The sequence below is a fragment of the Suricata suricatta genome, chromosome 2 (genome assembly GCF_006229205.1).
Source record: "Suricata suricatta isolate VVHF042 chromosome 2, meerkat_22Aug2017_6uvM2_HiC, whole genome shotgun sequence".
Lineage (NCBI taxonomy): Eukaryota > Metazoa > Chordata > Mammalia > Carnivora > Herpestidae > Suricata > Suricata suricatta.
The window spans coordinates 147072904-147084985 of record NC_043701.1 but is presented as its reverse complement, the minus strand read 5'-3'; the positions used below and the strand labels follow the sequence as shown (position 1 = coordinate 147084985).

At 47.8% G+C, this 12082-nt stretch overlaps 1 protein-coding gene across 6 annotated transcripts in view; it reads left to right on the top strand.

Moving 5' to 3' along the window:
• Positions 1 to 6607: 6607 nt before the first annotated feature.
• Positions 6608 to 12082, top strand: part of ARHGAP22 (Rho GTPase activating protein 22) — a 168064-nt gene continuing 162589 nt past the window's right edge. The window contains exons 1-2 of one of the 6 annotated variants that reach the window (XM_029932100.1): positions 6608 to 6772; positions 9679 to 9843. In XM_029932100.1, the coding sequence (XP_029787960.1) occupies positions 9792 to 9843 (52 nt within the window). In that variant the 5' untranslated portion in view covers positions 6608 to 6772; positions 9679 to 9791. Of the gene's footprint in view, positions 6773 to 9678; positions 9844 to 12082 lie in introns of those variants that run through there. The other 5 variants (XM_029932099.1, XM_029932098.1, XM_029932095.1 and 2 more) reach the window with 5 other exon arrangements.

Genomic DNA, 12082 nt, shown 5'->3' with positions numbered 1-12082 from the left:
ACTTCAGATAGCTGTGAAATTAGGTGATTAACTAGTTGTTACTTAACCTTCTAATTTCTGTATAAGTCTAATTACATGAAATAGAAGTTGGGGTTTTGATTTTTTCCTTTGCTTTTCTGTTTGGAGTGTCATTGTAACTACTGTATTGTAAATGATGGAAAATAATTGCATATGTTAAAAAAATAAATTGTGTTATATTCAAAAAAAAGAGTAATATCTGTCAACATCAATTGTGGGATCCTCAGAAGGTATCTTAAAACTGTGGGGGCACCTGGGTGGCTCTGTTGGTCAAGCATCTGGCTTCCGTCATGATCTCACCATTGGTGAGTTTGAGGCCTGCGTCGGGCTCTGTGCTGACAGCTCAGAGCCTGGAGCCTGCTTCAGACTCTGTATTTCCTTCTCTCTCTGCCCCTCCCCTGCTCGCACTCTGTCTCTCTGTCTGTCTATCAAAAATAAATAAACAGGGGCGCCTGGGTGGCTCAGTCAGTTAAGTGTCTGGCTTTGGCTCCGGTCATGATCTCATGGTGTGTGGGTTCGAGCCCTGCGTCGGGCTCTGTGCTGACAGCTCAAGCCTGGAGCCTGCTTTAGATTCTGTGTCTCCTTTCTCTTCCCCTCCTCCACTCATACTCTGTCTCTGTCTCTCTCTCAAAAGTAAATAAACGTTTGAAAATAAATAAATAAACATTAAAAAAAATTTTTTTTAATTGAACAAGTGGTGAGATGACCGGGAGGGTGTGCAAGAGAGAAATTGAACACTGCAAGGAGAACCATTTTTTCAACCCCCTTCAAAGCTAAACTTGGATAGAAGGAAACAGAAAAACTGTCATCACATGCTACCTTTGCTTCACGTCTTTAATTGGTGATTAATGTTCAACTCTTTTCTTTTTTTAATTTTTTTCAATGTTCATTTATTTTCAGAAACAGAGCATGAGTGAGGAAGGGAGCAAAGAGAGAGGGAGACACAGAATCCTAAGCAGACTCCAGGCTCCAAGCTGTCAGCACAGAGCCCACTGCGGGGCTGGAGCCAAAGTCAGACTCCCAACCAACGGAGTCACCCAGGCGCCCCAACCTCTTCTGTTTTCTAATCATACACATTTAAGGCCACACATTTCCTCTGAGGTAACATGTGGGCCATACATGATAAGTCTTGAAATGAGTGGGTGGCCTTCAGTTCTAAATATTCTGTGATTTCCACTCTAATATCTGCTCTGAGACATAAATAAACAACGAGCAGTTTAGTATCTAGATGTATGTCCTTTATTTTCAGCTCTTTTTGGTTACTGATATCCAATTTTATTGCCCTGGGGTTGGAGAACTTTGAGTGACACTGATTCTTCAGTAGACACCGGCTCTTCCTTTGTGACAGGCTACATGCTCGGTGTCTATCAAGGTTCCACAGGGAAGGCTTCCCTGAATGTCTCTTATTTCGAGCTTGCTCATGATAGCAGCACAGAATAGCACAAAGATTGTGCTACTCACAATCTTTACTTCTCTACTAATTTTTTTAAAAAATCTGCTTGATCTTCAGTTTCTGAGTGGGTTGTCCTAAAATGTCCACTAAGGTTGTAAATTTGTCAGATTCTTTCTCCTCATTAGATCACAGGTTTGTGTTTGCTTATTTTCTTCCTTTTGAGCCTTAAAAAAAAACTTATTCTGAGATAGACGGGGTGTGTTAGCGCGAGTTAGGGAGAGTCAGGGAGGGAGACAGAGAGAATTCCAAGCAGGCTCCACACAGGCAGTGCAGAGCCGGACGCAGGGCTCGAACTCACAAACCTGAGATCATGACCTGAGCCAAAATCAAGAGTCAGATGCTTAACTGACTGAGCCACCCAGGCGCCCCCTTTCTTTCAAGCTTTTTGAGGTGTTTATTGATTAAGACCATTGTATCTCTGTAAATTATTCTTTTTACTGTCTTATAATGATGGAAACTCTATCCTCATGAAGGCTTTTCCTCAGCCCATCTTCTCTCTTACTAATATCGCCACAGCAGATTTCTTTTAGCTACTATTTGGCTGGTATATCATTTTCAATTCATTTATTTTCCATATATCTGTGTTCTTGTATTTAAGTCTGTCTCCTGGCAAACAGCTATAATTTGATTTTTTTTTAATCCAACCTAAGTACCTCTATTTTTTTAACATATGAGCTCAATCTGTTTACATTTACTATGGTTACTGATACATTTGTACCTACTTTTTACCTTATTTCGTATGTATGTTTACCATGGTTTTTCTTTTCAGTTTCTTTCCTCCCTTTCTTCCTTCTGTTGAACTTAAGTTTCTTGGGTTATTTCATTTGGTTTTGTTGGTCTTTATCTCCCCCTACTGGTTTGGAAGTTATACACTCTATTTTTATTCTTGTTATTCTTAACATTTTAACATGTGTACTTGACTTTGAAAAGTCTAGAGCTACACTGTTCATTAGAGCAAAGCACCAGCCACCTCTGGCTACTGAACATTTGAAATAGAGTCAATGAACAATTAAACTTTTCATTTTCATGAATGTTCATTTTAATTTATTTTTTAGATTAGTACATGTTATTTTTTTATGAATATAATTTATTGTCAAATTGGCTTATCACTTTAATTTTAAAATTGATACACAATCCAGTTTTTAGGAAGCTTTTACCTATGCTTGGAACAATTTGGGTATGTAAATTGTCTTTTTGAACTCTAAATTTTGTGTAATCTAAATATAGATCAAAAATTTCCAAGGGAGATTTAGCATCCACATTGCGATGCAGTTGTAAATGTTAAAATACACACCAGATTTGAAAGACTGAGTACAGAAAGAGTAAGTTTTTCAAAAATAATATTTATATTGATTTCAGGTTGAAATGACAGTTGAGCTTTGAACAACAGGAGTTTCTTGATAAATACAATACAGTATTGTAAATGTATTTTCTCTTCTTTATGGTTTTCTTAATAATGCTTTCTTTTCTCTAGCTTTCATTATTGTAAGAATAAGGTATATAAGACATAGAGCATGCAAAATATGTGCTAATCTACTATTTTTGTTAACGGTAAGGCTTTTAATCGACAATAAGCTTTAGTGGTTAGGTTTGTAGGAGTAAGAGCAGGTTTTTGACTGTGGGGGTGCGTCAGCACCCTGAACCCCCTACCATTGTTCAAATGTATAATATTTTGTATATATTGTATTAAATAAAATATGTTATTAAACTATTTCCTCTCCGCCTTTTTAACACGACTACAAGAAAAATTTTAATTGCGTGTGTGGCTCACATTATATCTCTATGGGACATGCTCACCTAGAGTTAAAGCCCCAGGTACCCAGGAGTCCGGAGCTTGTAATTCTCCCCCATTCTTCTCTTCCATGTTATTATATTCAGTATTAGATACTGTACCATCTGCAATACCCATTTCACCTCGTTCTTCACGCCCCTGCCTTAAGTGATTACTCTCATGTGTTTTATATACAGTGATCATTTAGATTCACCAAAATGTCTGCCCACTTCTCCGTCCACCTGTAAACCGGACACCCACGCCCTCCTTGCAGTTAAGCTTTTTCTGTACAACTTCCAGAGGCCACGCTGTGGGCCGCGTTGACTCAGTGTCGCTCGTGATACCGAGGCCCCAGGCCCCGGGCAGAGCCCCATTGGCCACAGGTGCAAAAACCTCCAGGCCTCTGTTGGACTACAGCTGCTCCACTGCAGCTTCTTCCACCCCAGCAGGAGCTGCTGGGGCAGGAGCTGCAGACAGGCGAGCAGGCTCCAGGGTGACATTCTGCTCCGCCTGCACACCCCGCCGCCTCTCTGTGGCTGGCCACCATGCTCACGCTGGGTCTGACTCAGAGCCGGCCTGCGGAAGAGCAGCACCTCCCCATTCCTCTAATACTCTCCTAGGACGTACATCTGACTGCCTTGGCCACACTCTCTGGAGCAGATGAGGGGCCTTAATGCCTCTGCTCTGTGAGCCCTACCTGAACAGGATCATGGTCAAAGCATCTTCCTCTCCCCTAAGGACTTAGGGGGCCACTCCCCAGGGCCTGTGCCATTCATCTCAGCCCAGTAAGCCAGGTCCTGGACCATCGGGAAGTGAGGCATTCATTGCCTCCTTCAAATTCGCACCCTGATTGCCTCACTAGCCTCACCCTTGTTCCAGCCTCCAATTCCCCAGAAGTATGTATTTCCCATGGGTGCTATACATGTGATTTCTTTGAGCCCCCTGAGGCCAACAGAGCCCCGACTCAGAAGGACTTCCTCAGAAATGGCAGTGCCCTGCTGGAAAGCCTGTGTACACACACACACACACACACACACACACACACACACACACACACACAAATACCATAAATAGTGTGCTGAGAGCACCATCATGTGGCCACAATTGCCAATTACAGTCAGGATATATATACATATATACGTTTATAAATAATATCTATATTATCTATATTATTAACTAGTTTAGCATTTTTTCTATTCAATCCTGGGAAGCCCTCTTCCAAAGAAGGAGGAAACAGTCCCTAGACTCCGGCATCAAATTAAATATTTGTATACATAAAGTGATATATATCCTTCCAATGTTCATTACTTCTAACAACTAGGAAAACAAAACTTTTCTATTAAAAACAAGCAAAAAATCCCTTAAAAATTCTTAATATAACGTGATCTACAGTGCGGTTCTGGCTGAATTTGTGACCGCTGGGGTTCAACCGCTCATTGATGGTAGGCCTCCAGTAGACTATTGGGACCACTGTGATTTCTGGGGGCTTCCCTTACCCAGGACCCTAACCTCACAAAACCCAGTCAGTCCACTGATGGTGACAGGTCCTGGCTAGGACAGAGGGTTCCCAGTCGGTTCCCTGGGAGGCCTGGAAAAGGCCCAAGAGACAGCCATGGTATGGCCTCTGGCTCCCACAGAGACCCATACACCAGAGCCCAACATCAACACATTCTCTGCCACTTGCTGTCAATTCCATCTTAAGCACAAATGAAAACTCAGGCCCTGACATCACCTAGGAGTGTTTAATTGTGTGATAGCCATCCCACCTTATAAAAATGGCTTCGTTTCTAATATGTAATGTAAATGAAAGTGTAGGATTTATAAAAATGGGCAAGAGACGCAGCTTGAGAATGAAACACTGCCCTGCATCTGATGACGGAGGAAACAAGCACTTCCGGGCCTCCTGTTAAGTGTAGCTGCATCGCGGCCATTAGGGCAGGTCCAGAGCACTTAGATGCCTTCTTGGCCCTCAGTCGATCCCCACTGCTGTGATGTGGAACGGGTCTCAGAGAGACAGTAAAAGAGACAGTGAAACTTACCAGTGACCCAGCTAAGAGGTGTCCAGGCAGGAGTCAAAGCCACCTCTGCTTGACTCCAGCGCCCTCGCTCCATCCCCCACACCTCCTCCAGGAAGCCTGGATGGAGGTAATAGCCCTCCACAGCGCCTGCACAAAGGAGGCCTAGAATGCTGCTTTCCAATGGCACCCACGGTAGCAGTAGGGACTAACAGGGTCCAAAAACAGTACACTACACCTGGCTTCTCACGAGCCCTGAACTCTGGCCTTGCAACAGGGTGTGTGCCTCCTTGCCTCTGACAGTGGCTACTCTCCACCAAGGCCCAGCCTGCCGCTCTCCCAGGGGCCTCCAAGTGCAGTGTTCAGGATAGAGGATGGGCCTACCTCTGCCATCACCACCTCCCTGAGACTGGGCTGATGGAGACTCCATCCCAGGCCCAGCTCTGCCCAGATGTCAAATCAGACTTTCTACGGCTACCAGTCCGTGGCCAGCCACCCTGTTTTGGCCAGGGAGCCAACAGCAAAAGGGCCACACTGAGTCCAAGTGAGGGGGAGGCCCGCCCAGTCTCAGAGAAAGAGGATGTCAATCAGAGCCCAAACTGGGAGGCCAGGTCAATAAAGGCTATCTTCCTATTTCTCTCCTTGGCCTTTCAAAGGATGTTTAATCAGCTGGCTTTGGTTTCAAATCTCAGCAGTGCCATTTGTAATCTGTCCCCTTGGGAAATTCACTGAACCCCCCCCCCACCTCGGTTTCCCAAAGCACGAAGTGGGGAGATTTAAGCGATGCTGGTTCCTTGGGAAGTGGCTCAGATCCCCCACCCCAACCCCTTCCTTACCCTTTCCCACAGCCTGAGGGCTCCTACCCTGCTAATGACCTCCAGCCCCACCTTCCGGCCCATCCTGAAGACACAACACTGGCCAGCTGTACAGAATTCCGGAAGACTGTGTGGAAGTCCCCAGGAATCCTACACACCCTACCAGCACAAGTGGCCCCAGGGAAGGTGAGGGGGGTGGGCCCTGAGCTGCGGACGCGACGCGACGGAGCGAGGTAAGGCTCAGGTCCCCTGGTGTGTGAGACTGCGCCTGCTGGTGCCCGCCAGGGGGCGCTGTGCACCAAGCGGAACTCCTGGCGGGCGTCCACCGGCGGGCCGGCCTGCCGCAGCCCCTCCTGGCAGAGGTTAGGCTGGCGGGGCAAGGCTTCCTCAGGCGGGGCAGCCTAAGCTTTTAGCAGGCCAAGGACGGCCATCAACGCAGCGTCCCCAGAGGCACCGAGGAGCCAGGGAGCCTGCATCTGACTGATAATGTTCCGCCGGGGCAGCTTCCTCCTGGCCCTGCCCGCCTCCCCTGCCCGCTCGTCACATGGGGGGCCGGGGGCAGGGCCAAGGCCACCGCCATGGCCACGGGGTGAACAGCGGGGGGCGGGGAGCCCTAGCCCTCCCTCCAGGCGGTGCCCGAGGAAGGATCCCAAGCAGATGCCAGGGCAGCGGAGACGGAGGTGCCCGGTCCGGGTTCCAGGTGAGCAGACCCCAGCCGGCAGCACCCAGGCGGCTTTCCCGGATGTCTGCCAGCCAGGGCCCGGATGCCCACTGGGTGATGGGTGCTCGTTTGCACGACTCACACGCAGGCACAGCCCCGGGGCTCCGGGGGATGAGAGAGGGGCTGTCTCAAAGTCAACGCCTGCCCAGGCCAGTGCAGGACAGCGGGGCCTTCCGGCCACCCTAGAAGAAGGGGTAGCAGTGAGTGCCCGGGCACCGTGGGGTTGAATGTCCCCCCTCCACCACGTTAAATTGTGATGGGCTGACTCACAAGTCCACTGTAATATTCACCTCAGCGTACCGTCAGGTTAATGTATCTGCTCCCACAGACGGCGTCTACTGCGTGCCGGTTGTCATTATTAATAACGTTTGCCAGTGGGGGCATGCCCTGTGCAGGGCATACTGGCCCGAGTCCAGGAGGACCTGGTGCTCCTAGCACCCTCTCCCACAATGAGGCGGTTGGCTGTGTGGCCGTGCCAAACTGCTCCTGGCTGAGTCATCAGGACTGCCCTGTGCGGTGTTGGGGGGGTGCGGGCGGCAGTGCCCCAGCTATACCTGGGATGTGGCCTGCCCTTGAACACTGCTGCCAAGAATGATGGGTGAGGGGAAGGCTGGGTGCTTAGAGAGCAGTTCTCCTGTCCCCTCTGCCCCTGAGATTGCTTCCCTTCTCCCCGTGGCTGGCAGGCGAGGCCCACCTTATCTGCCCTCCCACCCATGTTTCCCCCAGAGCAAATGCCCCTGCCCTAGGACCTTGTCATCCTCACTGCTGGCTGAGGTCTGCGAAGGTCACTCCCCTAACCCGAGCCCTCCTGGTATAATCATGCTCCCCCCACGAGGTCAGACTCATCTATTCTATCCCTGCCACAATCTGCAGTAGTCACTGTATTTGCAGCCCCTCTCCCCACATTGGTCACAGTGCCCTGGCACGTATTCTAGCTCTGTCTCTTTCCTATACCAGCCCAGGTACCTTGTGAAAGCCAAGTCCACCCAGCTCCCAGGATGAAACCAGGTTGGTTTAGCCAATATGTATATCTCATTCCCCAACCATCAGGACTGGTTCAAGGATGGATTTGGTTGCCCAAATCAAGGCCATGAGGCAAGAAATGTTTGGGAAAGTAGGGAAGGGAAGCTTCCTAGCATTTCAAAGGAAGACACCAGAAGGTATGTTCTCTCTTCCTGTTAGATGGGAAGGAGAAAATATTAGTTCCTAAAGCTTTTTTTTTTTTTTAATAATTAGGAGACCTTGGTGTTCCCCAAAGAGGGGAACTTGAGGGTGGGAGGGAACCAGACCTGCTTGAAAATATTGAGCTGCTGGATCCAACCAGGCCTGAAATCCATATTATAAAGCCTTTCCCACTGAAGGAGCCAATAAATCTGCCCTTATTTTTCAAGCCAGTTTTAATTGTTTTTTTGTTTCCAACAACTGAAAGTTTCTTACTTGATTATTTTCTTTTGACCAAAGATAAAATGGATACTCAGAAGGTATAAATATAAGGTTGCCAGATAAAATAACACTCAATTAAGTGAATTAAGTCCGAATTTCAGACCAACAATGAATACCTTTAATACTATAAAAGTAGATATTATGTCCCATGCATTATTTGGAACCCACTTACCCTAAAAATATAACTGGGCATTCTGTATTTTTATTTGTTAAATCTGGTAACCTTATTTCCAGTGTGTCCAAATTCATACTACTAGGAAAAGGAAAAACCTCGACACACACCCAGAGTTTTTAATTCTGAAGCCCCTATTAACACCAGGTCATGCAGAGGGCTTCTTCCTGTCACTCTTCATTCTCCGCTGTCACCCTCCCAGTCTTGTGTGCTAAGAGAATACACAGAAATGTCCCTCTGGGTCCCTACGGGTCTCCAAGGTGGGTCCCAGCTCCAGAGTTCCCTGCTTGCCACTCTGTTCCTCTAGCTCCACCCCTGCCTCGAGTCTGGGGCTCTGCTGCTCTCTTCAAGCAGTGTGGCTTCTGTGGCTGCCCGCTGCCCCTGGTCACTCGGCACAGGCACAGCAGGAGCTGTCCACAGATGGCCAGGACTGGAGCCTGAGGACATTGCCCCAATGCAGCCTCTCAAAAGTGCTGTTCTGCACCCCTCACCCCTGCCTCTGCCTCCTGTGTCCTCGATGGCCTGAGTCCCTGCTTTCCTGCAACCTGCGGGTGGAAGGGATCTGCCTGCAGTGAATGCTGGCCATGCTTGTTTCATCTGCATGACCGGGATCGGTCCTATGATCACAAGCACGGCACAAGGTGACAAGAAGGGGATTGGGAAGAACATTCTAGGGGTAGCTGTCCTTCTAGGGGTTGCTCCTTGCCTCTGTAAACTCCGTATGTATTTAAATGGGATAAAACCACCCCTCGGAACTGCCTTTCCCTAGAGTGCCAAGACCACTATGTCGATGATGTTGATGGCTGCCTAAATGTCACTTGGCTATTTCATGATTGGGATTTTCTTTTCGATTTTCCTCAACTGTAAGCTGTGCAATAATGATGCTGAACAAAAGTAAAGGCTGAGGATCTGCCACTGGGTGCTCTGGGGGCTTTGTATGTGAAAAGAAAAAAAACACAGCTCCTTTTGAACCCAGGTCAGCTGATGGAAAAGATCAAGCAGAGTCTCTGACGCGTGAAGGGCTTTGCTGTTCGAAAACCTCATCTTGTTGATCCTCCCACCTGCCCTGGGGCGTAGTTTTCATTATTATCCCCATTTTACAGACTAGAGGACAACTAACACCCACAGGTCCCGTGACTCGCCCAAGGCCATTCCCAGATCCCTGGGTACACTTGTATTTGAGGGACTAATTCCTCACAGCAAGGGTTCTTGTTTGAAATCCAAGAAAACACCAGATAAAGGGCATTCTAAATATATTTCTTTTCTATAGATGCTGATCTCCTGTTACTGGAAAACAGGAATTAGCTTGTCTGCTTGAGGATGTGGTTGGCTCTTTATAAAAAGGATATACAAGAAATTTGCACATAGACTGCCAGCTTCATTATGCTGCCGACAGCTTCCAGCAAAAGAAGAACATTTGCAGCCAGATATTTCGGTAAGAATTTTATATTATTTCATGTGGAGTATGATTACCTTTGCTCTGGGCTTCTTGCTTGAAAGGTGGGGGTCACTTGAGGCTGAGAGATGGGGTCACTGGAGGAGCTGTCTTGGTCTTGTGCTCTGGAAGGATCTAGGGGGCAGTTGTGGTCACGGACTGGACACCGGCACAGCCCTCACCCCTGAACTTGGGAGCTGTTCTGTGTCTGCCTGATACACAGAGCCTTCAACATGACCATGATTGTTGGAGGGATCTGACTCCAGTGACTCAGGGCTCTAATGACATTCAGAGTCTGTAAGGAGGACAGTGCCCACAGACGGAGGGGGCAAGAGGCAGGTCCTTCACAGGGAAGGCTTTGCATCCCGCTTGGAGGCAATCCAGCCAGAATTCAGAAACCATAAGGATGGCTCAGTAGCCCCCATTAATTAAAGTGGCAGGAGGTAACTTGGGCCAAGTGGGACAACCCTCAGGGTGGGACGCATGCAGGTGCTGTGGGGGGGTGGGGGTCGTGCCGATGCTTCTTGGGGGGATCACATGGGAGCTGGCTAGGTGGCTCTGCAGTGGTGTTCTGTGTTCTCTGGACCTGGACACGTTCACATGAAGGTTGAAATCCCATAGAGGAAGAAGTGCAGACAGTGGTCTTCAATGTGGCTCGACGTTAGAATCGTGAAGGAGCTTTTAAAACCCCGCAGGTATTTTTAAATCTTTGGAGGCTGGTCTGGAGTGGGCTCCAGACATGAGCGAATTTTTCAGTTCCCAGGTAAACCTCATGAGCAGCCAGGGCCAAGGAGCCGGCAGACGCTCGGGAGGCCTGAGCCTGTACACAGCAGCCCTTGCTGTGGTCTGGGTGGATATTTGTAGCGATAAGGAGTCAAGCCCTGTGGCCACCAAGCCAAGTCGCCTGGATCTGGCTCTGGGCTGGACGCGAGCTACGGGACACTTCTCATAGTGTTTAACATCCTGGATCTCCCTTTTGACAGTAGGGGTGGGGAGCAGCTGAAATCAGCCTTTCATTCTGTTCAGTTCTAATGCATTAGGGGCTGTCAAATCTCCAGCCCTTTCCCTCTCAGCTGGGCTTATAGCATCCTCTGATTAGAAAGGAAAAGTCACTTGCTTTTGTGGAAGGTTCCGGCCACCAGATTTTCACAGTATATATAGCAGATACCCCCCCCCCCACCTTCAGAGCACAAATGATAATTCTTTAGGGGGAAAAAAAACGGAGATATTACACAAGATGCCTGAATTTAAAGAAGTTGATTGAACTAAATTTTTCATGGCAGTGGAATTCACATAACAAAAGTAATCATTTTAAGGTGAACAGTTCATTCAGTGGTGATTCATGCATTCACAATGCTGTGCAGCTGTCACCTCTCTCCAGCTCCAAAGCATTGTCGCCACCAAAAGAGAAAACCCCATACCTGCTAGGCAGAGGTTCTCCAGCTCCCCCAGCCCTGGCAACCACTGATCGACTTTCTATCTCTAGGACTTCCCGATTCTGGATTTTCATATAAATGCAATCATATAACATGTGTCCTTTTGTGTCTGGTATCTTTGGCTTAGAGTGATGTTTTTGAGATTGATCACATGGTAGCACATATCAGTACTTTATTCCCTTAGACTTAGTTAATTTTAAAATCATTATCTGGGGGCTCCTGGATAAGCGTCTGGCTTCAGCTCAGGTCATGATCTCATGGTTTGTGGGTTTGAGCCCTGCGTTGGTCTCTGTGCTGACAGCTCAGAGCCTGGAGCCTACTTCAGATTATGTGTCTCACTCTCTCTCTGACCCTCCCCTGCTCGTGCTGTCTCTCTCTCTCTCTCAAAAATAATAAGAAAACATAAAAAAATTCATTATCTGAAGACAAATGGCTTTATAAGAACAAACCAGCCGTGCTTTCTGTAGCAAGCTTCTGGAAAAAGAGGGAAGTCAGGCAGTACAGAGGAAGCAGTTTCTTCTCCTCATCCTTGGTCTCTCTGGGTCTACCCTTCTGTCTCTCTCTCTTTCTGTTTCCCTTTCTGTCTCCTATTGCTCTCTCTCTCTCTTGCTCTCTCTCTCTTGCTCACTCTCTCTTTCTGTCTCTCTCTCTCTCTCTCTCTCTCTCTCTGACTCTCCTCCTTTCTCCTCTCTCTTTCACCATAGATTCTGGAGAAGGTCATTTGGGAATGTGAGCTTGCTTCTAACTGAAATTGGTAGACTAGGGGCAAATGGAAGATCATTGTGCTGCTGTAGTTCACGTCT